Source organism: Phyllopteryx taeniolatus, chromosome 1 (assembly GCF_024500385.1).
Source record: "Phyllopteryx taeniolatus isolate TA_2022b chromosome 1, UOR_Ptae_1.2, whole genome shotgun sequence".
Classification (NCBI taxonomy): Eukaryota; Metazoa; Chordata; class Actinopteri; order Syngnathiformes; family Syngnathidae; genus Phyllopteryx; species Phyllopteryx taeniolatus.
In genome coordinates this window covers 35,889,737-35,911,765 of record NC_084502.1, presented here as the reverse complement: position 1 = coordinate 35,911,765, position 22,029 = coordinate 35,889,737, and the positions used below count along the sequence as shown (strand labels likewise).

General features: G+C 40.5%; 1 protein-coding gene across 2 annotated transcripts; it reads right to left on the bottom strand.

Moving 5' to 3' along the window:
* Positions 1–854: 854 nt before the first annotated feature.
* Positions 855–21,758, bottom strand: LOC133486661 (solute carrier family 2, facilitated glucose transporter member 1-like). 2 transcript variants are annotated; one of them, XM_061792153.1, is made up of 10 exons: positions 21,570–21,758; positions 19,005–19,097; positions 12,864–13,024; positions 12,535–12,775; positions 5,584–5,746; positions 4,500–4,687; positions 3,456–3,560; positions 3,280–3,381; positions 2,897–3,100; positions 855–2,111 (listed from the first exon to the last, which is right to left on the bottom strand). In XM_061792153.1, the coding sequence occupies exons 1-10, from the start codon at positions 21,585–21,587 to the stop codon at positions 1,905–1,907; spliced, it is 1,482 nt and encodes a 493-aa protein (XP_061648137.1). In that variant the 5' UTR covers positions 21,588–21,758; the 3' UTR covers positions 855–1,904. The 2 variants fall into 2 exon arrangements, with proteins under 2 accessions (XP_061648137.1, XP_061648147.1); XM_061792163.1 differs by lacking the exon at positions 21,570–21,758 and adding an exon at positions 21,468–21,526.
* Between the last annotated feature and the right edge of the window lie 271 nt (positions 21,759–22,029).

Sequence of the window (22,029 nt, the reverse complement as noted above, 5' to 3'; positions counted from 1 at the left end):
TGTGCACATTCACACTGTCACTGAGTGGGAACTAAACCCACACTGAAAGTCAGGCGAGTGTACCACGACATCATCAGTGACTCGATGCAAAATCAGCAACCGCAATTTGTCTCAGGTTTGATAAATCACATTGCGTGTGCTAAATTAATCTACTCACATCTAATCCTCCCAGTACGTTTCACGTTCGGAGAGAAACTAGCAAAATTAATTGCTTGTAAGTCTTCCTTTTACAAAATTAATTGTCCTTTTTCGGGACAGCAGTAAAAACATGGGAAGTTTATGGCTAGGACAGGATGATTAATTTAGTTAAGTTAATTAAGTTTGTTTGTCAGGAAAGATATTTGTAATACTTTTTAAGCAGCTTCCATAGATCAAAGCTGACGCGCACTGCTTGCACTCACTTGGCCCCAAACAGAGTGAAGCCAGTTTAGTAAAGTACAGTCACAGATTCCAAATCAACAACTTTGTCTTGACTTTAAAAAACAACTAGCACCTGCTAAGAAACAGACATGAGCGGAATCATTTTCACGTTGTTTGTCAAATGACAAGACAGGAAACTGGGGAAAGGCAATCGTGGAGTTGGTTGCACTGAACGTTGCCCAAGACATGGTGCCCACCTATGTGTTGCAAAAGCAGTGATTTATCAGCATGATGGAAACTTTTGACCGAGATACCGTATGTGCTTCCAAAGTGCAAGTATTTTGCCTGCCTCACCTGTACATTTCTACATAAGAAAAGACCATGAGACACCTGGAGGGGATGCACGGTTACTCTTCGACTAGAGACATCGACCAGCCAAGTCATACAGTTTTATGGTTCATTTTTTGATGGTAAATTGTTAACCATTTCCAATGTTGATTTATTAAGGACTTTATTTACTTACATGTTAGGACAAAAATGATTTTTTTCCCAAGATGAAAAATTTCCCAACTTATCACATTATCTGTAAAAAAAAATATTACAATAATTTCTGTGGAAGTTGATGCAAATTAACGCTTGAAGAAAGAAAACAAAAAAACTTGCTGAAATAGGACTTTTTCAAAGCTTTTGGTATTCGGATAAATAAAGCAAATTGCAGAAGGGGATAAAAACTTGTTTTGAATGATGCCATTGTCATTTTAGATTTTATGCATTTATAGTTAGGCGGCACAGTGACCGACTGGTTAGCACATCTGCCTCACAGTTCTGAGGGCCTGGGTTCAAATCCGGCATCGCCTCTGTGGAGTTTGCATGTTCTCCCTTGCCTGTGTGGGTTTTCTCCGGGTTCTCCCGTTTCCTCCCGCATCCCAAAGACATGCATGGTAGATTAATTGAAGACACTAAACGGCCTGTAGGTGTGAATTTGAGTGCGAAGGCTTGTTTGTTTATACTGTGTGTGCCCTGCGATTGGCTGGCGACCAGTTCAGGGTGTAGCCCGCCGCTCGCCCAGAGTCAGCTGGGAAAGGCTCCAGTGACCCAAGTGAGGATAAGCAGTCGGGAAGATGAATTAATGAATATATTATATAGGCCATATCGCAAAGCCCTTCTTGTTTTGTTTCCTGATTAAGCTGAAAGTGGTGTAGTGCCTGTCTCTTGCATCCCAAACCAACCAAATTGAATTAGAACACACACCATTGCATTGCCTAATTACCAACCTCGCAAACAATTACACAAAACTAAGATCAAACGAGAGCCACTTTTCGGGGCTGGTATGTTTATTTTCATGGGATTGTCATCGGACAATGTATGTGTGTGATGGGTGAAACAACAGTCCTGTGTGATCGTCTAATTTTTAGCACCAAAACTGAGACAACAGTCTGACCCAGTTTGACTGTCTGTGAATGGACAAAAAAAAAAATCATAGTAGGAAGTTGAGCCTAAACAACCTGATAAATTGGGATGATAATGTAAGTTGAGCACATCCTTTAAAGGTCAGGATCGTCACCCCTGAGTGTGTTGAACTCTTCAGAGGCCGAGTATTTATCAGCACCGCGACCAGTTGATTGTCGAAAGCCTGCAGAAATCTCATCAAATGTACGTCCCTTGGTTTCGGGCACCTTGAAGTAGGTAAAGATGAAAAAACCCAGCAGGAGAACGGTGAAGATGATGAAGACATAAGGGCCACAGAGTTGCTGAAGGGAGACAAACACAAATGTTCAAGTTGAATGTAGTACAGGACAGCACAGAAAAGAGTGAAAGTCTTTCTCAACAGTATTTCAGTTCTACAAACAAGCACTGCGGCCAAGCAACTTGATTCTAGAGAAGAGGAGGAGCAGCTGCTTCCTTGTTCGGGCAAAAAAATAAAACTGGCTGCACAGAAGTTCAAATGGTTCAAAAATGATGAATGAAGAATATTAAACTGCTATTAAACATGATTGCTTATTGAGTCTACAATCTGTTTCATTATCCGATTGTGTTGCGCACTGTTTGGATTTAAGTTTGTTCTTACATCTTATTGTGCTATGTTAGAAAAATATCCCTATTGATTTTGAAGGATACTGTATCTGATCCAAGATGATTGAGTTATTTGAGCTGCATTGACAGCACGGTGGACGACTTGTTAGAGCGTCTGCCTCACAGTTCTGAGGCCCGGCATTCAATCCCCGGCCTCGCCTGTGTGGAGTTTGCATGTTCTCCTCGTGCCTGCGTGGGTTTTCTCCGGTTTCCTCCCACATCCCAAAAACATGCATGGTAGGTTAAGTGACGACTCTAAATTGCCCATAGGTGTGAATGTGAGTGCGAATGGTTGTTTGTTTATATGTGCCCTGCGATTGGCTGGCAACCAGTTCAGGGTGTACCCCGCCTCCAGCACGCAAATGGATGGATGGATGGATGAGCTGCATTGAGGGTGTTTAGAGTGATAGACATGTGCCTACTTGACAGAATGTTTATTTAGAAAAAAAAACAACAACCTTACCTCCACATATGGAAAGCTCATGCCAATTAAAAAATTGGCAGACCAGTTCGAGAAGCCAGCAACTGCGATAGCGGCTGGCCGGGGCCCCTGACTAAAGAGCTCTGCCGCAATGAACCATGGGATGGGGCCAGGGCCAATTTCAAAAAAGGCTACAAAGCTAAGGATGGCCACAATGCTCACGTAGGACATCCAGTTGTATTGATCCTGTGGGACACAGTAGCTTTCAGTAGAAATATGACACTTGTTACAATGACTTCTTCACTTTATTTTTTAACATAGAATGAATAACCAATTTTTACGTAGCCCGAACAGTGGAACACATCGTAAAAGAAGTAACTGCAACATAATAATAAAAGAATAGTGGCAGTATTTCATACACTTACCAACAAGGCCAGAGCAAGAGTTAGAACAATTGCGGAAATTGCCATTCCCAATAAACCAGTCAGGTGCAGTGGCCTTCTGCCCACACGCTCCACCACAAACAACTGTGCAAAAAGAGAGTGTTGCTGTCATTCTAAACATAAAATATTACATTTTCAAAAGATTTTTTGTTGCTTACAGAAACAACTGTGAATGCTGTGTTTACTACTCCTGCTCCGATGGTTGCATAGACAGGCTGGGACACACCTGCTCTTGCAAAGATTCCGGTAGAATAGTAGAACACCTAAAAGGGGAGGACACGAGAGGGGCTGAGGCTGCTTGCATTAAATTACTTAGTAAAGTCTGCCAAAATAATGCAAAATGTAGCAACTGTACAATCAAACTAGAGAATGCAATTGAGTGTGAAGACTGAAGATCTGACATCGAACTGAAGTGCCGTAGCATGAACTGGAAATGTTCAAATACACAATGTAAGACGTGGAACATTTACAAATGTTGATACTAATACTATACGAATATAATGAGAATTGGTCAGAAGCTAACAGTTGTAATACCAACAGAAAGATCACAACCTGAGGAGCCAAAGTGGTAAGGCAGATCGAAGATAGCTGGGATCGATAAGAATTGTACATCTTCCTCTGTTTTGGGGGAGGCCTACTCATTCTAAGGGAAATTGAAGTAAAGCTAACATGCTAACAGTTGCTTTATGCAAACATTTAGCCAAATAGGAACCGGAGTAAGGACATTTCAAGAGAAGTATTTCAAATTTCAATTGATCAAATGCCAGCCAAGTGAAATGCTACAAAATGAAGAAAATAGACTGTTGAGAATAAATGAATACTACTTCATGGAACATATATTAGAATTAGGTTGTGAATTTCAGTCAGTGCTTCTGAAAGCTTGCTGGCTCTGACCACCCACTACTGACGTGAAGTCGTTTGGCCTTGGTGAGGGTCCGCGCTCCACTGACTAGTGCTATTCTCCTTATTATCACTGCTACTGCATATCAGGATTAATAATGTATCACAAAGCTGAACTAGTCCTAGTTTAGCAGAATGGCATGCACAAATGTACAGTATGTTTATCCCCCTGCTTTCTACACCATTGATCCTTTTCAGGGTTGCAGGCAAGATGAAGTCAATCCCAGCTGACTTGACGCTTGATGTTCTGTCCAGTGATCACACGGCAGTGGATGGAACACAGTAGTTGCTGGCCAACTTACAGCGTTGATCCCAGACAGCTGCTGTGAGAGCTGCAGCATCACAGCAACAAGGACAGGCTGGCGATAAACAGGAGCGCGCAAGAGCTCTAATATGGTCACTTTTGTCTCTGCCATCATCTGTCGGCTCTCTTCCTTCATCTCCGTCATGTCTTCACTCACGTCGTCGGTGCCACGTAGCTTTACTAACACTGCAAAACAAGTAGAAAGTGCAAACCTTACAATGGATACATTCAAGTTAGATTTCAAGTACATAATATAAATACACAACCACCCATGCATTTTCTATTGGGCCTCATTTGGGTCATTGGTGAGCTGGAGCCTATCCCAGCTGACTTTGGGCAAGAGGCCAGGCGCACCCTGTACTGGTCGTCAGCCAGTCGCAGGGAACACATACTGAAGCCAAACAACCATTCACAGTCACATTCAGACCGATGGAAATTTTAAAGTTGGTTGTGTCCAAATCCTTTCTTCCAAGGGCAGCAAACAAAAACATCAAAGGATGCCAGGGCCGCTTTGACATTCTTCAATTTTAAATTGTCTAACACGCTAAAACCAGTCCGTCTATTGTGACCAGTCCAAGGTGTACGCCGCCCCTCGCCTAAAGTAAGCTGGGATAGACTCCAGCTCACCCACAATGAGGAATGATGATAATGAGGAAAAGTGCCAGAGAAGTTTGATGGCTTCATAAGATGAACCTAATTGGTTATTGTTTTGTTTTGTACATTTGTCAAATTCGTATGATCATAGATTTAATCAACATAGGAGTGAATGAACACAGTCACATCACTAAATATGGATGTGCATCACCATAGTCATAGTAATCATAGTCATAATCATAGTCATAAATACATTTTTTTGTTTGTCAAATGATTTGCTGAAAGAATTTGTATTCTTTTAATATTAGAATGACAATTAGTAAGTGTGAACATTTATTATTTTTTTTTTTACCAGTATGGGTAATGTAATATATAATATCTTATTGCCATTTATTCCATTTTGATTGGAAGTTTCGTCACCTTTTTACTCATGCAACCAATAATGTGTACAGTACTGCAAATACATACTGTATTTTTGGGTGTCTCACCGCTGTTGGCTTGGCTCTCCTTGTTGCAGTTGATGAGGAGGTATCTCGGGCTCTCAGGGCAGAGGGGCAGCAGGACAGACTGCACAATGGCTGGCAGTAGCGTGAACCCTAACAACAGGGGCCAGAGGGAGGCGTTCCCCATGATGGATTCAATCCCCAAAATCTGCGCAACATATGAGGGACATTGTTACATACATGATACATCATGTAGCTGTTGTTCTTCCCGAGTATCTTACAGCAGTTATTCCAACTAGAGCCCAATAGATTTGAGCTTACTGTTCCTTTCAGTCCAAATTCATTCAAAACTATACTGTATATCGTACAATTTGGACTATAAGCCATAACCTTTTCCCCCGGTTAAGGCCTGTTTAACTGTTGAAGTTTTTAAATCAAATCCACACAAACTGGAGCATTCAGATCTGCTCTGCTCAAGAGCACACCCTCATCACGTCTAAAACGTGACGTATTATTTTTGTTGTGCATATTTTATTGTGGCACATACAGTATTTTTGATTTCCATTCGCCATTCGTTTATTTCCTACAGTAAGGTTGGCAGTCTTTGTTTTCGCTCATATTTCTTATCATATTTGCCAGGTCGACACTGCAAATGAAAATTGTTCCCAATTTTCTTACCTGCATAAATGAGGTTAAATACATTAAAAATATGTATTTGTATGTATTCTGCCCTTCCTCAATGTGCTGTGTTTAGTTTGGCAGAACAATTATCGAAATGAGAAATCAAGAGTTCTCTCTTTAAGCTATTTATTTGTCATAAATGTTCATTGAAAATGCGTCAACACCACTTCACTGCCATTATCGTTAGTTTAACAGTGTTTCCCAACCTTTACTGAGCCAAGGCATATATTTTACTTTAGAAAACATCCCCGCACGCCGCCACTCAAAAATTACATTTATTTATGTTATTTATTTTTATTTATTTTTTAAATCTCTTTGAGCAAGGATGCATGTCTTTTTCATTTTTGCTTTCTTCTTGTCACAAAAATGTCACAACAAGAATGAAAACTAAAATGACGATGATCTCATCTGAAATGTACTTAGTCTGAAATCACCAGGTGGATACACAGGATAATTGGACCGTATGCAATCCAGTGGGAGACCATTTACTGTAAATATTCTGCCTGTCACTATATGTCTGTAGCACAGATTGATGAACAAATATACATTATTTGTAGTAAATAAATCAGTTTTTGGACCAATTAAAATAAATTGGGTAATTTCCCACAGCAAACCTGAAGATCTCTCGCACAAATGTTAGTTTAATGCTAACATACGCAGGGAAATGCCATAGACTGGCAAATGGAAATTAGAACTGCTGGAGTTTAGCTTTAGCTTAAGTTTGGTATACAGTCTACTTTTGATCATCCTCAATTAACTTTACCCTTTATGCAACTTCAACTGCCAGATTAATGCACGCACACCAGCAGGTGTAGAACAGTATCTGTAATATGTACAGTTGATGAGTGAAAAAGTAAGTTTTTTATTTAATGGGTGAGGGCTAATACTGTTGCGCTCAAAAGACCAAATTGTACAGCAGTCAGCATTTGTGCATAACCAAAACAAATCCCTTAGCAGATTGAACTGCAGGGATAGGACAGGAGTGGATCCATATGACCTTTGCACTTCATAATTACTCCAAAAAGTCAAACGGATTTATTTGGGATTATTCAGCCTTGGTGGGAGTCTGCACACGATTGAGTGCTATTCTTGTTTTGCCGTTATTAAATGAGGCCGCACCTGACATAAAGTGGGTCACTGTGAGAGCTTATATGAACCTGCAACATCAATTCAATTGAATGCAGTTTTCATTCTCATTTACTATATCCTCCTATACAAATACGTGAAAGTTTGACAAAATAATACAAACAATTTGACATAAATGGCAAAAATATGCTTTGTGTCACCTTATGTCCAAGTGACTGTTGTACTACAGTATATTTCAGCACAGGAATGTATCAGCCATCCAACTTGACCCAAATATTAGGTTAAAAAAAAAAAGAAGACTGTATTAGTAAATGAGCATTTGAAATCAGTACATACTAATGCAGAATGGGGTAATACATATTTACAGAATTCATTTTATATTTTTATTTATAATATTAAATAAAAAATTTAAAATAAATTACCGTATTTTCACGACCATAGGGCGCACCGTGTTAAAAGGCGCAGTCTAAGTTACGGGGTCTATTTCTGTATTTAACACATACATAAGGTGCATCGTATTATTGGGCGCAGGCATGCTAAAACATACGCTAGCTTAAAACATACGATAGCATGCATGCACGCTAAAACAATGTTTTTAAAAAGGCATCGGGAGCAAAACTGAGTTCGGTTGTACTTTATTGAAGTATTTAACAATGTACTCACGTTATTTTTTTTTATCAATCCTCATCCACAAATCCATCAAAGTCCTCATCTTCTGTATCCGAAATGAACAGCTGGGAAAGTTCTCAATCAAACACGCCAGGAAGCTTTTATTTTGAAGGTGGCTATCGCCGCAAGTTGGCGACTTATTACCGTAATGCCTAGTATGAAGAAAATTGGGGGCGGCTGGCACCCTTCCCCCTTTATGTCCACTTGCTGTCCTCAGCCACATCCGCTTTTCCTCTGTATAAGCAGCGTGTCGGCAGGAAATGCTCCCAGTCAGTCAAGCGGAACAACATTTATAGATTTTGGAACTCGGTGCACACATAAGGCGCGCCGCAATATAAGGCGCCCCGTCCATTTTGGAGAAAATTTAAGACTTTTAAGTGCGCCTTATGGTCGTGAAAATACGGTAAGTACATTTAGTACAGTGAGGAAAAAGTAACTAAAAATGAAATAATATAGTCACAGAAAGTTAGTATCCCAAGTATAGTAAATTTAAAAAAAAAAGAATTATTTTGTCCATATTACACCAGTCCTTATTTCTATGTATTGAATGTAAGGAATTTCTGTCAATCACGGACTAATAACATTTTTCATTGTTGTTGTTCATAATACTTAGGTCAGATTGGTTATAACAATCCTGTGAATTCCTGAAATGTAGTAAAATATCAACTTCAACGTACTGAACCTGACTCAATGGCAAAAAGGAAAAGTCATTATGACCTCACTAATTATAGTTTGTCTCTCTGTCAATTTATTAATAATTCTAACGACAAACTTTGCGCATTCGGTATTTGTGTAAGAGGATATGTTAAAGTCAGGTGGATTGTTCATCCCAAGAATAGATCTTTTGAAGGGATTCTAAAACTGTCGATATGCTCTTCAACCACAGAATTGTTTGCATTTGTGCTTTTATAATGGTGTAACTCAATGTGGGAGTTATGCCTAATCACATAAGGCCCGCAGCTGAATGAATACAGTTGAGCCTGCAGAGCTGTGTGTCGACTCAGATGTCAAACACAGGCATTTTGTTTGTAATTTAAGAGTTGTTCACATTTTTTGCAACAGCTTATTTCTCCTCGCATTTAACGTCTGTGAGATAAGTGTGAAACGTCATCTTGCACATCTCCGTTGTGACACATGCCTCATTCTTGTGGTGATTATTTTGAGCAACCATTTGCAACCGTTAACTAAAAAGGCCTCAATGGAGTGTCAAGTAAAGGATGCAGGCAGTGCGAAGGGTATTTCTTTTGTACAGTGAACTCCCATTAATTGTAAGGGATACGATATAGAGAGACCATGTTGATTAAAAAAAACACACACACTTTAGGCACATTCAAACTAGGTGTGTATCGATTCATTCATTATATCGATGTATCAATTTATAGTCCTACGATCCAATTGGATCAATCTGTCCTCGGCTAGTTAGCCTTCCGGACGAAAGTGTATCGATTTAAATCGTTTTAAAAGGTAATCAATCGATTGTATCGATAACAGAAAAAATGCATTGGATTAAAGCACAGCAGACTGTACATGGATGTGTATGTGTGTGTTTCTCAGCACTTTTAATGAAAAAGACGTTACTCCGTTAGGTTTTCCTGTGTGAGACATTGCAGGGGAAAATAGGAGCATCAAATAGTGTAGTTTATTTCTGGCGCTATTGAGTGGGCCGGTCTCAGAAGCAAACCACCTCTCCCATGATCCCTTGCAAAGTGCGCAGGGTATTATGGGAGATACGCATAGGCAGTGCAGGAAATATCGCAGCGCATTGAACAGAGCACTAAACTTAACTAATGGAACGTCCTGCGAAGCTTAAATTAGAAATATGTTTTGTAGATTTTGCTGTAGTTAAAAACGATCCAGGATAAATCATAACGGACATGCAAAAAACTGTGCTGCCTGCGGTGGTCTACTAGCTGGGGAATACAAGTAATATGAAACTTTAAGCCACTAAGTTGATGTACAATTACTGGGAACCAAGAAGAAAGCGAGGCAAACATCAATTCATGAGACATTTCAAGCAGGTTTTCCTCATGACAGCATGAGAGCTAAAAGGTTGGCGAACACAAAAGCGCTTGAATGGCACAAAATTCCATCACGAACATACTTCAGCAAAACACCAACATGACAGATAGTTGTACATCACAAGCTACTCAGAGCTTGAAACCACTACAAGGTAGTAATAAATATGATTGGAACATTTGAGCATTGCGTATTTTGTGTTCAATTACAATAGGTCTATTCTTAACATTTTGTATTTAATTTCTATGTTGAAAAACAACATCAGAAGTAGCAAATGTAAATCTACTGTTAATCCAACCAGAAGATATGTTAGTTGCCCTTAATTCAAATAAAGTGTGAATGCATTTGCCATTAATGACTGTTTATTGTATAGCCATAATTTATATTTTACTTGATACCTTTACAAGAAACAAAAGGAATTTAGGAAATTTCCCCTAAACTATACAGTATCCAGGTATTTTCAGTATTCCACAGTCACACTGGTTGATTTTTTTGGGATAAAAAGTTACTGAATCGATTTCCAAACACTGAATTGTTTTGGATCGTATCATTCTAAATTAACCAATAATGGTCCCTGAATCGAATCGGCAATCACGAATCGTGATACGAATTGAATCATTACACCCTAATTCAAACCTATTTCAACACACTTAAACTTGCGAAAACTAATGAATATCTAAATGAATAAATAAGAAATAAATAAATGTCTAAATACAACCCCAATTCCAATGAAGTTGGGACGTTGTGTTAAACATAAATAAATACAGAATACAATGATTAGCAAATAATGTTCAACCCATATTTAATTGAATACACTACAAAGACAAGATATTTAATGTTCAAACTGATCAACTTTATTGTTTTTAGCAAATAATCATTAACTTAGAAATTTATGGCTGCAACACGTTCCAAAAAAGCTGGGACAGGGTCATGTTTACCACTCAGTTAACAACATTCAATAAACGTTCTTTCCCATTCTTGCTTGATGTACAGCTTCAGCTGTTCAACAGTCTGGGGTCTCCGTTGTCATATTTTACGCTTCATAATGCACCACACATTTCCAATGGGAGACAGGTCTGGACTGCAGACAGGCCAATCTAGTACCCGCACTCTTTTACTACGAAGCCACGCTGTTGTAACACGTGCAGAATGTGGTTTGGCATTGTCTTGCTGAAATAAGCAGGGGCATCCATAAAAAGACATTGCTTGGAGGGCAGCATATGTTTCTCCAAAATCTGCATGTACCTTTCAGCATTAATGGTGCCTTCACAGATGTGTAAGTTACCCATGCCATTGGCACTAACACAGCCCCATACCGTCACAGATGCTGGCTTTTGAACTTTGCGTCAATAACAGTCCGGATGGTTCTTTTCCTCTTTGGCCCGGAGGACCGTAATTTCCAAAAACAATTTGAAATGTGGACTCGTCGGACCGCAGAACACTTTTCCACTTTGCATCAGTCAATCTTAAGATGAGCTTGGGCCCAGAGAAGCCAGCTGCGTTTGTGCGTGTTGTTGATAAATGGCTTTTTCTTTGCATAGTAGAGTTTCAAGTTGCACTTACGGATGTAGCGCCGAACTGTATTTACTGACATTGGTTTTCTGAAGTGTTCCTGAGCCCATGTGGTGATATCCTTTACACATTGATGTCGATTTTTGATGCAGTGTCGCCTGAGGGATCGAAGGTCACGGGCATTCAATGTTGGTTTTCGGCCTTGCCGCTTACATGCAGCGATTTCTCCAGATTCTCTGAACCTTTTGATAATATTATGGAACGTAGATGATGACATCCCTAAATTCCTTGCAATTGTACGTTGAGGAACATTGTCCTTAAACTGTTCGACTATTTTCTCACGCACTTGTTCACAAAGAGGTGTACCTCGCCCCATCTTTGCTTGTGAATGAGTGAGCAATTCAGGGAAGCTCCTTTTATAACCAATCATGGCACCCACCTGTTCCCAATTAGCCTGTTGACCTGTGGGACATTCCAAACAAGTGTTTGATGAGCATTCCTCAACTTTCTCAGTCTTTTTTGCCACCTGTCCCAGCTTTTTTGGAACGTGCTCCAGCCATAGCATTCGAAGTTAATGATTATTTGCTAAAAACAATAACGTTTATCAGTGTGAACATTAAATATTTTGTCTTTGTAGTGTATTCAATTAAATATAGGTTAAACATGATTTGCTAATCATTGTATTCTGTTTTTATTTATGTTTAACACAACGTCCCAACTTCATTGGAATTGAGGTTGTAAATATTTTAAGAACTCAGTTAAAAACTAATCCAAATAGGTGAGACTTGAGCCTCATCACTGTTGAACATCAACAGTTTCTGCAGTCCTGATGCCCTCTGGCAGGCTGTTCCAAAGGTGCAGACTTGAACTGTGGCCAACAATAGATGGTAATGGTTGCGTCGGCGACTGTACCTCCCCTTTCCCATATATAAAGGCATTACAGTAAGAAGCTACACAGTAAAGACCCATAAAAAATGATAGCTTAGAAAATTTGTGATATAGCGGTGGAACGCTGTAGTTGTAGTAATTTACCTGTGCCAAGAGGATACCGATGACGACACCCAACTGATGTAAAGTCCCCATTGCTCCACGGAGAGACGTAGGGGAAATTTCCTCTACGTACATGGGCACAAAGCCAGTGGACAGGCCAGAATACAGGCCCACGGTGAAGCGCCCAATGATGAGGAGCTCCCATGAAGCTGCGAGCTTGGAGAAGCCCATGAGCAAAGCAGCGATGACAGCGAGCACGTTGGCCATGAGCATGGAGTTCCTCCTTCAGGAAAAAAACCGCAAATTATTTTATTTTATTTCATTTCATTTTATCCTAATTGGCTCAATATTAATTGACACAGGACTCCTACCTGCCGAAGCAGTTCACAAAGAGGCCAACTGAGAAGGAACCAAACATTCCACCCACAGAGAAGATAGCCACAGAGAGGGACCACAGAGCTGTTAGTGTGGTGTGGGAGATGGGCTCGGAAAACCTGCTGGTCCATGTCTCTTTGTAGAAATTTTCAATGATCTGAATCAAAACATAGCAAAAAAAAATAATATATATATATATATATATATATATATATATATATATATATATAAACAGTGGGTACGGAAAGTATTCAGACCCCCTTACATTTTTCACTCTTTGTCGTATTGCAGCCATTTGCTAAAATAATTTAAGTAAATTTTTTTTCCCTCGTTAATGTACACACAGCTCCCCATATTGACAGAAAAAAAACAGGATTGTTGAAATTTTTGCAGCTTTATTAAAAACGAAAAACTGAACTATCACACAGTCATAAGTATTCAGACCCTTTGCTGTGACACTCATATATTTAACTCGGTTGGTTTCCATTTCTTCTAATCATCCTTGAGATGGTTCTACACCTTCATTGGAATCCAGCTGTGTTTGATTATACGGATTGGACTTGATTAGGAGAGCCACACACCTGTCTATATAAGGCCTTACAGCTCAGAGTGCATGTCAGAGCAAATGAGAATCATGAGGTCAAAGGAACTGCCTGAAGAGCTCAGAGACAGAATTGTGCCAAGCCACACATCTGGCCAAGGTTACAAAAGAAATTCTGCTGCACTTGAGGTTCCTAAGAGAACAATGGCCTCCATAATCTTTAAATGGAAGACATTTGGGACGACCAGAACCCTTCCTAGAGCTGGCCGTCTGGCCAAACTGAGCAATCGGGAGAGAAGAGCCTTGGTGAGAGAGGTAAAGAAGAACCCAAAAATCACTGTGGCTGAGCTCCAGAGATGCAGTCTGGAGATGGGAGAAAGTTCTAGATAGTCAACCATCACTGCAGCCCTCCACCAGTCGGAGCTTTATGGAAGAGTGGCCCGATGGAAGCCTCTCCTCAGTGCAAGACACATGAAAGCCTGCAAGGAGTTTGCTAAAAAACACCTGAAGACTCCAAGATGGTAAGAAATAAGATTCTCTGGTCTGATGAGACCAAGATAGAACTTTTTGGCCTTAATTCTAAGCGGTATGTGTGGAGAAAACCAGACACTGCTCCAATACAGTCCCAACGCTGAAGCATGGTGGTGGCAGCATCATGCTGTCGGGGTGTTTTTCAGCTGCAGGAACAGGACAACTGGTTGCAATCAAAGGAAAGATGAATGCGGCCAAGTACAGGGATATCCTGGACAAAAACCTTCTCCAGAGTGCTCAGGATCTCAAACTGGGCCGAAGGTTCACCTTCCAACAAGACAATGACCCTAAGCACACAGCTAAAATACAGAAGGAGTGGCTTCAGAACAACGACTTATTCAATGGCCCAGCCAGAGCCCTGACTTAAACCCAATTGAGCATCTCTGGAGAAACCTGAAAATGGCTCACCACCAACCTTCACCATCCAACCTGAAAGAACTGGAGGGGATCTGCAAGGACGAATGGCAGAGGATCCCCAAATCCAGGTGTGAAAAACCTGTTGCATCATTCCCAAAAAGACTCATGGCTGTATTAGCTCAAAAGGGTCCTTCTACTAAATACTGGGCAAAGGGTCTGAAAAAAAAAAAAAAAAAGTACCGGCATTACCAGATAACTAGCAACCCTTTACTGCTCAGTGACTGTTTTTTTTTGTCAATGTCTTTCTGTCTCCAAAGTGTTCTGTAAATTGACTGTCTGTTGTCGTACTAGAGCGGTTCCAAATACCGGAGACAAATTCCTTGTGTGTTTTTTGGACATACTTGGCAAATAAAGATGATTCTGATTCTGAATACTTATGGCTGTGTAATATTTCAGTTTTTCTTTTTTTAATAAATCTGCAAAAATTTCAACAGTTGTGTTTTTTCTGCCATTATGGGGTGCTGTGTGTACATTAATGAGGAGGAAAAATGGACAAATGATTTTAGCAAATGACTGCAATATAAAAAGAATGAAAAATTTAAGGGGGTCTGAATACTTTCCGTACTCACTGTATATATAACAATTTGTAGCCTGATTTGCGTTACCTCAACTTGCTGTGGTCCACCAAGGGACAACTATTCAAGTTGAAATCAACAGGAATATATAGAATGTACAGGAATCCACACGATATTCTATCACAGGGAACTAAAACGTAGTGGAAAAATATCTTGTAGCATAATTATGGTTACACAGTGCACAACCTCTGCAAGCACAGTGCACATTTGTCCATCTTCACTGCATGCAACACATACACAGATCAGCATAATAATTGACAAGTTCAGAGTCTTGGTGGTGAAGTGCTGTCTCGACAAGGGAAAACATGGGGTTTGCACTTCACGTTTGCTTTTTTAGACTTATGTGTCAAGGTGCATCCAGCTCAGGGTCAACCCCTCAAAAAAGGGTAATTTCAGCAAGACTAAAAGAGGGTTAGTAAACTGAGGTATAATTCTTGATCCTTGGAGGACCATTTTGAAGAAAGTACTGTATGTCACAGACATATGTTTGTGTTTGTTTTGAAAACATCTGGAAACTTAAAATGCATCTGGGAACTTAAAATGTGGAAGAGTCTGCTTCTCTTTGACACTTAACATGGAATGTTTCTGCAAATTGAGAGGAAATGTTCTGTCTCTGCAACCTCTTTATCCTTTGCACACACAGACGCACACAAACACACACACACACACACACGCACCCACAACGCACACACAGTGTTTGGATTGTTTTGATTTCCCGAAATATATTTCCTGAATGGGGAATCTGAAAAAAACTGTGATGGTTGAAGTATGTAATTGAAAATGTTACAAAACCATAATTTTCTTCCTCTTATCTTGAGGGTTGGAGGTGCAGCAGTCTCAGCAGCAATGCCCACACTTCTGAGTCTTTGGCCACCTTCCACTGGAAGGTCACCGAGGCCTTCCCAGGCCAGTTGGACACCCTGGAAGATCTCAGAAGTGAGGCATCTGTATTAAATGACCAATACACTTCATCTGGCTCATCTCAATGTGAAGAAGAGGCACTTCTTCTCTTCGTTCATTCCGTCTAAACAAGCTCCTCACCCTAACTCAAACAGTCATTTGAGACCTCCTGTGACCGAATAGGCTCCTTATATCTGTGACCTCATCCTGTTTGTTACTTTACAGAGCTTGTGACAAAAGGCGAGGGTCAGAACAGCTCAACTCTCTTCTCTCCAGAACACTCTGGAAAATGCACCACTGCAGACCACACTGATCCATATCAATTCCAGACTTGTGAACAAGACCAAGAGACACCTACATTCCTCAACTTCAGGCAGAACTTAACCCCCAAACTGGAAGAAGCAATCCATATTTTTTTATTGACACTCCAGAACATTTGTTGTAGCGAGTGACATCTTGGCAGCTTCACACTCCTCTGCGAGCTGCCCTCGTGAATGCTGAAGGCCACAGTTCTATGAAGCTGTCATAGCATAATCATGTGTAAAGAGCTCTCCTGTAGGTGTGACTTAAATATATCTCAGACTGTAGCCTGGACCAAATGTTCTCATCACAACCGCACCAAATATTTGCGTCTGCCGGGAGAGTCCTGCAGAATTATCCACCACCATGCTACAAAGTCGATCCTAATGTCACATTTATGATTGGATATGGACAGACTGTGATTATAAGATTAGGGAGGCCATTCAGTCCAAAATTACACTCCTTCAAGTTGAGGTCTCAATCAGATGATGGCACCTTCCATCACTCCACCAAGAAACAGCAAGAGCACTTGGCCTCTGAGCTCATTCTGCGATCTGAAGGCGCAGGGAAATAACCCAATATGTAGGCAGCGAACCAAAGAGACATTGAAAAGCCCACACCCTTTTCAAAGGTGGCATTTTCAACTTCAAGCAAAATCCAGGTCTGAGTGCATGTGTGTGTGTCTGTGCGCGTGCGCCTGCATACGTGCAGGCGTGTGTGTTATCCATCCATGCATCCATTTTCCGTCCCGCTTATCCTCACTAGGGTCACGGGCGGGCTGGAGACCATCCCAGCTATCTTTGGGTGAGAGGCGTGGTACACCCTGAACTGGTCGCCAGCCAATCGCAGGGCACATAGAAACAAACAAGCATTTGCACTAACATTCACACCTACCGTGTGTGTTATATCTAGTCAATCAGTATCTCACTACAGCATACCCATGTAGCTCATTTGGGCAAACATCCAACCACTATACTTAGCTCCAGATTGAGGCGCCAGTATCCCATCTCGGGGTGAAGTGCGTTCTTGTGTTTCTGAGTCTTCGGAATAACATTGGATCTGATTGATCACCTTGAGCTAGTTTGGCTAGTGAGCCCCTACGAGGTGCAAAGAGTTGACATAGTTTGTCAGATTAACCTGGCACTCTTTATCCTGCGCTACATTAAGGAGTTGAATCGCAGAGATCTTTGTCTAACTTGACTGACAAGTTAACGGGTCAAATGAGACACATGGAATTTCAACTACAGAGATGCTTGTTCCTTGGCATCATGGAGCTCTGTTGTCAACATGGGAATACTGTTGTTGATACGACTTGTTGTGCCCATTGTTCTCTCGTTCATCCCCTGTGCTTGCTCATGTGGGGTTCAGATGGTTTTCTTTAATGTATTATGTGTGATTCTTGACCTGCTCAATGTGCCTTGAGGTAACTTCTGTTGTGAATTGGTGCTACAGAATTAAAATTTACTTGACATGTTGATGCAGTTTAGTTCTGTGTGTGGTGTAATGCATAAAACTTGGAAATACAGTACAGTATTCCCATGCTATTTGCAGGGGATAAGGTCTGAGCCCTGCGACTGGCTGGCGACCAGTTCAGGGTGTACCTCGCCTCTTGCCCAGAGTCAGCTGAGATAGGCGCCAGCATGCCCACGACCATAACAAAACAAGGCTAAATTTAGCTCCTCCCCAAAATACAAAGCTTGTCTCTCAGTTGAGTCGAGTCATATCACTTTAACATAACATATATCCAGTCAGTGCACCACACTGTCAACCTGCTTATTATTGTTCTGTAGTAGGTTTCCATACGATTTTCTGCCACATGATAGTTAGAACAGGACTCCAAATATAAATCCAACATTCAACTTGGTAATCCTTTAAGATGCCAACATTGCACTGTATAATCCCATTATTGCACTGCTCCATGTCACTTCAAATTGGAGTTAAACCCTCTCAGTGACTCACATTAGCACGCAAAGTGCAAGCGTCAAACTGCGTACATCGAAACACATCTTTTGCAAGTAGGCGGAAGAATGAGAGGTTCAGATTGATTGAGAGAAGTGTGTTCAGATTGAAATCCACCGATCCATCCATCCATCCATTTTCTACCGCTTATCCGACGTCGTGTCGCGGGGGCAGTAGCTTTAGCAGGGACGCCCAGACTTCCCTCTCCCCAGCTCTTCCGGGGGGATCCCGAGGCGTTCTCAGGCCAGCCGAAAGACATAGTCTCTCCAGCGTGTCCTGGGTCGTCCCTGGGGTCTAAGGCTTAATTTCTCTCAGAATTTCTTACTGTAAAATGCAAAGTTAATAAATCAATCAATCACAGCATTGCAGTGCAAAATGGATTGTACATTAATCCCCTTGATTATTTTGAGTTGGATTGGAGAGAGGGCTGGGTGGCGATGACCGAATCTGAGGCTGTTGCTGTATGGATTCTGTACCAACCAACTGGTACAAAATCTGAGGTGGACCGCCTCTCCGGAGCAGTTGCTGTGGAGGATTCTGCTCTGAGCGGCCGGGCCAGGTCCTGAGGCAGAACCACGTTCCTGAGGCCTCTACCTTCAGTGCTTTGTCTTTTTAAATGGACTCTTATGCCCTCTTAATTAACATTGTACAGCACATGCTATGCGATAAATGTTGCCCACTCAATACCCATTGCAGCCTGGTCCATCCTGAAAGGGGGATCCCCACCATCTGGGGTCCCTTCTCAAGGTTTCCTCTTTTTTACCCAAATGCAAATTGGGTTCTGAATTTTTTCCTTGCCCGATTGTGGCGTTTAGATGTCGTCAATCTTTTTCAACTGTGGGCCTGTGAAGCCTTTTAAGACTCTTTTGTGATTAAGGGCTATAGAAATAAACTCGACTTGAATTTATACTCACATTTTGAGGCGCATTGATGACACCAGTGTTGTAGCCGAACTGGAGAGAGCCAATCACTGCTGTGCCCACAGCCATCATTAGCTGGGGTGTCACCTGTCACAACAGACATGGGGTGAAGTTGTTGTTTTTCCAACTCAGTAACATAGAAAAGGGATAGAATTAGATGGGACCACCAGAAATACTTTGATATTCGTTATTCTTTACAGATGATGACTGTCATATATTTTCACAGGATGCTTTACCAAAAAAAGCATCATCTTTGAATGATCTGAAATCAAAAAGTCACATACGACCTATAGAATATCCTAAAGCACAACACATAAGTGTGGGCTTAATACAGTGTTTGTACTTGGTGGGGGAATTTCAGAAATAACATTAGTAACAACTGAAAAAAAACTAACAAAACTCAATTTGTATATTAAGCACGTGTAATAGAAAAAAATCTCATACTAGCAATATACGGTATACTTTATATGTATGTACACTGTATACAGTTATAATGAACACTGTCTAATATTTTGATGATTTGGTTTGTTGTTGTGGCTGGTCGGTGTGTACTGTACATTGAATATAAAAGGAAACTAAATTCCTGGCCATTTGCCATTGCCCTTGAACTAAGTTGCAAGGATCACTGTCTAGTCTGACTGCGTTTAATTTAAGTACATAAGCTTTTTTACTATACAGTAACACTATTACTATAGACAACTCGGTCAAAACACATACTGTAAGTACTGTATGTGCATCTTCGTGGAAAAGTCACGTCAATTTGCTTCCAATTTGAATTAAAAAATAGAAGTATACATCTACTCTCACAGCAATGTCCATCTATCCATCCATATTCCATAACACTTCCCCTCATTAGCGGGATATTCAGAGGCTTAAGTAGAAGTACAGATACTTGTGTAAAAAAATACTGCAGTATTTAAATATTAAATAAAAGTTAAAAGTAAAGGCTCTGAAATGTATTTAAGTACATAAGTAAAAAGTTAAGTGATTCTTTTTTCAATTATATGTATACAATTCTTGGTTTTGATAACTTCTCTGAACTCAAAATATTTTTCTACTTTTATTACTTTACGTAGTGCTTGTACTGAGAAGAGGGGAAAAAACTCATGTAACATGTTTTTGCTATCAAAACGTGTTCCCATAGCTTTTCGTTTTTTAGGCTGGCACAGGGCAATGTATTTGCCACAAATCATTCTTGAAGACAACATCAAACAATTCTCTTAAATAAGGCTATGAATGATGAATATTTGCTTCTCTGAATCTGTTGCGTAGTCGTTAATGCTTCTTTGATCACTTTCCTCCATGTTGATGTTGCCCCTGCTTTTTCCGCCAAGATCCCAATCGATCAAGCTTTCAACCGCAGTTGACTTCATCTCCATCCATCCATCCATTATCTGAGCCGCTTCTCCTCACTAGGGTCGCGGGCGTGCTGGAGCCTATCCCAGCTGTCATCGGGCAGGAGGCGGGGTACACCCTGAACTGGTTGCCAGCCAATCGCAGGGCACATAGAAACAAACAACCATTCGCACTCACAGTCATGCCTACGGGCAATTTAGAGTCTCCAATTAATGCATGTTTTTGGGATGTGGGAGGAAACCGGAGTGCCCGGAGAAAACCCACGCAGGCACGGGGAGAACATGCAAACTCCACACAGGCGGGGACGGGGATTGAACCCCGCACCTCAGAACTGTGAGGCTGACGCTCTAACCAGTCGGCCACCGTGCCGCCTGACTTCATCTCTTACAATTAAACATTTTTCTCACGCTGTGTCATCATCCATGTAAGTTGAAAGAAAAGTGACAGGCCATTTGTTTTCGAATGTAGGGAGTAAAAGGTATTCAAAAGAATAAATACTACAGTCCAAATACTGGGGGAAAAATGTACTCAAGTACAGTAACAAAATATTTGTACTTAGTTACTTCCCACCACTGAGAATATTTGATAAACAAATGAAGTGGTACATTTGTCAACAAACTACTGTATCTTATATATAGTTTATATAGCTGTTAAATATATTAACAAGGTTGCTTTTGCTGGTTGCAAAGTGGTCACTGATGAGCAGACAATAAACATGTACTGATTTGACTTTAGACCCCAACTTTCTTTTATGGGATACCACGCAAAATCGTCACGCTTCTTGAAACAACATTGAGGATTAATCCCTGAAAGACTGAAGAAAATCAAATGGAAATTTGTGACCTTTACTCAATGGCTGTGCAAATCCAGTGTAATCTTGCCACTTGGTGGGAACTACAATTCTACAATTGAACAATCTAATTAGTGGATATACTTTCATTTAACATCTATGAGGGGAAAAAAACAGTTACTGTATCAACAACAAAACAAAATGATACATTACAGAAAAACTCTTAACATTACCATATTCCTACATAGATTGTATTAACTTTTTAAACACCACAACCATATATAATTCTTTCACACGTTAATCAGTTTTACCTAATGTTGCTTGATTGTTGTCCATCAGAAATATCATTTCGTCATTTACATGTTACGTTTATCACTCATGCTTCTTTCATATGTTTTCATTACACCAGTTACCTCTCCAGTGCACTCCATGTTTCCTTTTCACACGCTTGAAAAAGAAAAAAAAAAAAACTTTATTTCTAGTATTCCGTTAGGTACCTATAGTAACATGTTTGCAAAAACACATGGTCACAGACGCAGCCCTGAGTACTGAGATACAAAGTTACATGCAAACCTTCCCGCTGTGCATCGCTCAGCATTCCACGTGCTGCACTGCACTGAGCAGCTTAATGACATCAGCCCTAAGTGGATCTGGCTAGATCACTGTGCTGATTGGCCGAGAGGGAAAAACAAGAAAACAAACACATGGACACAACACAATGTCAAAATGTTAACGGATAACAAAACCATTTTTTTTCATGTTTTTCACAAATGTAACAGTCTACATGTACAGAAGAAGATACTGTTCATAAGTAGATGATTTGTGTATTTGCTGTGCGGTCGGGCTGCACAATTAATTGAATTTTAATTGTGA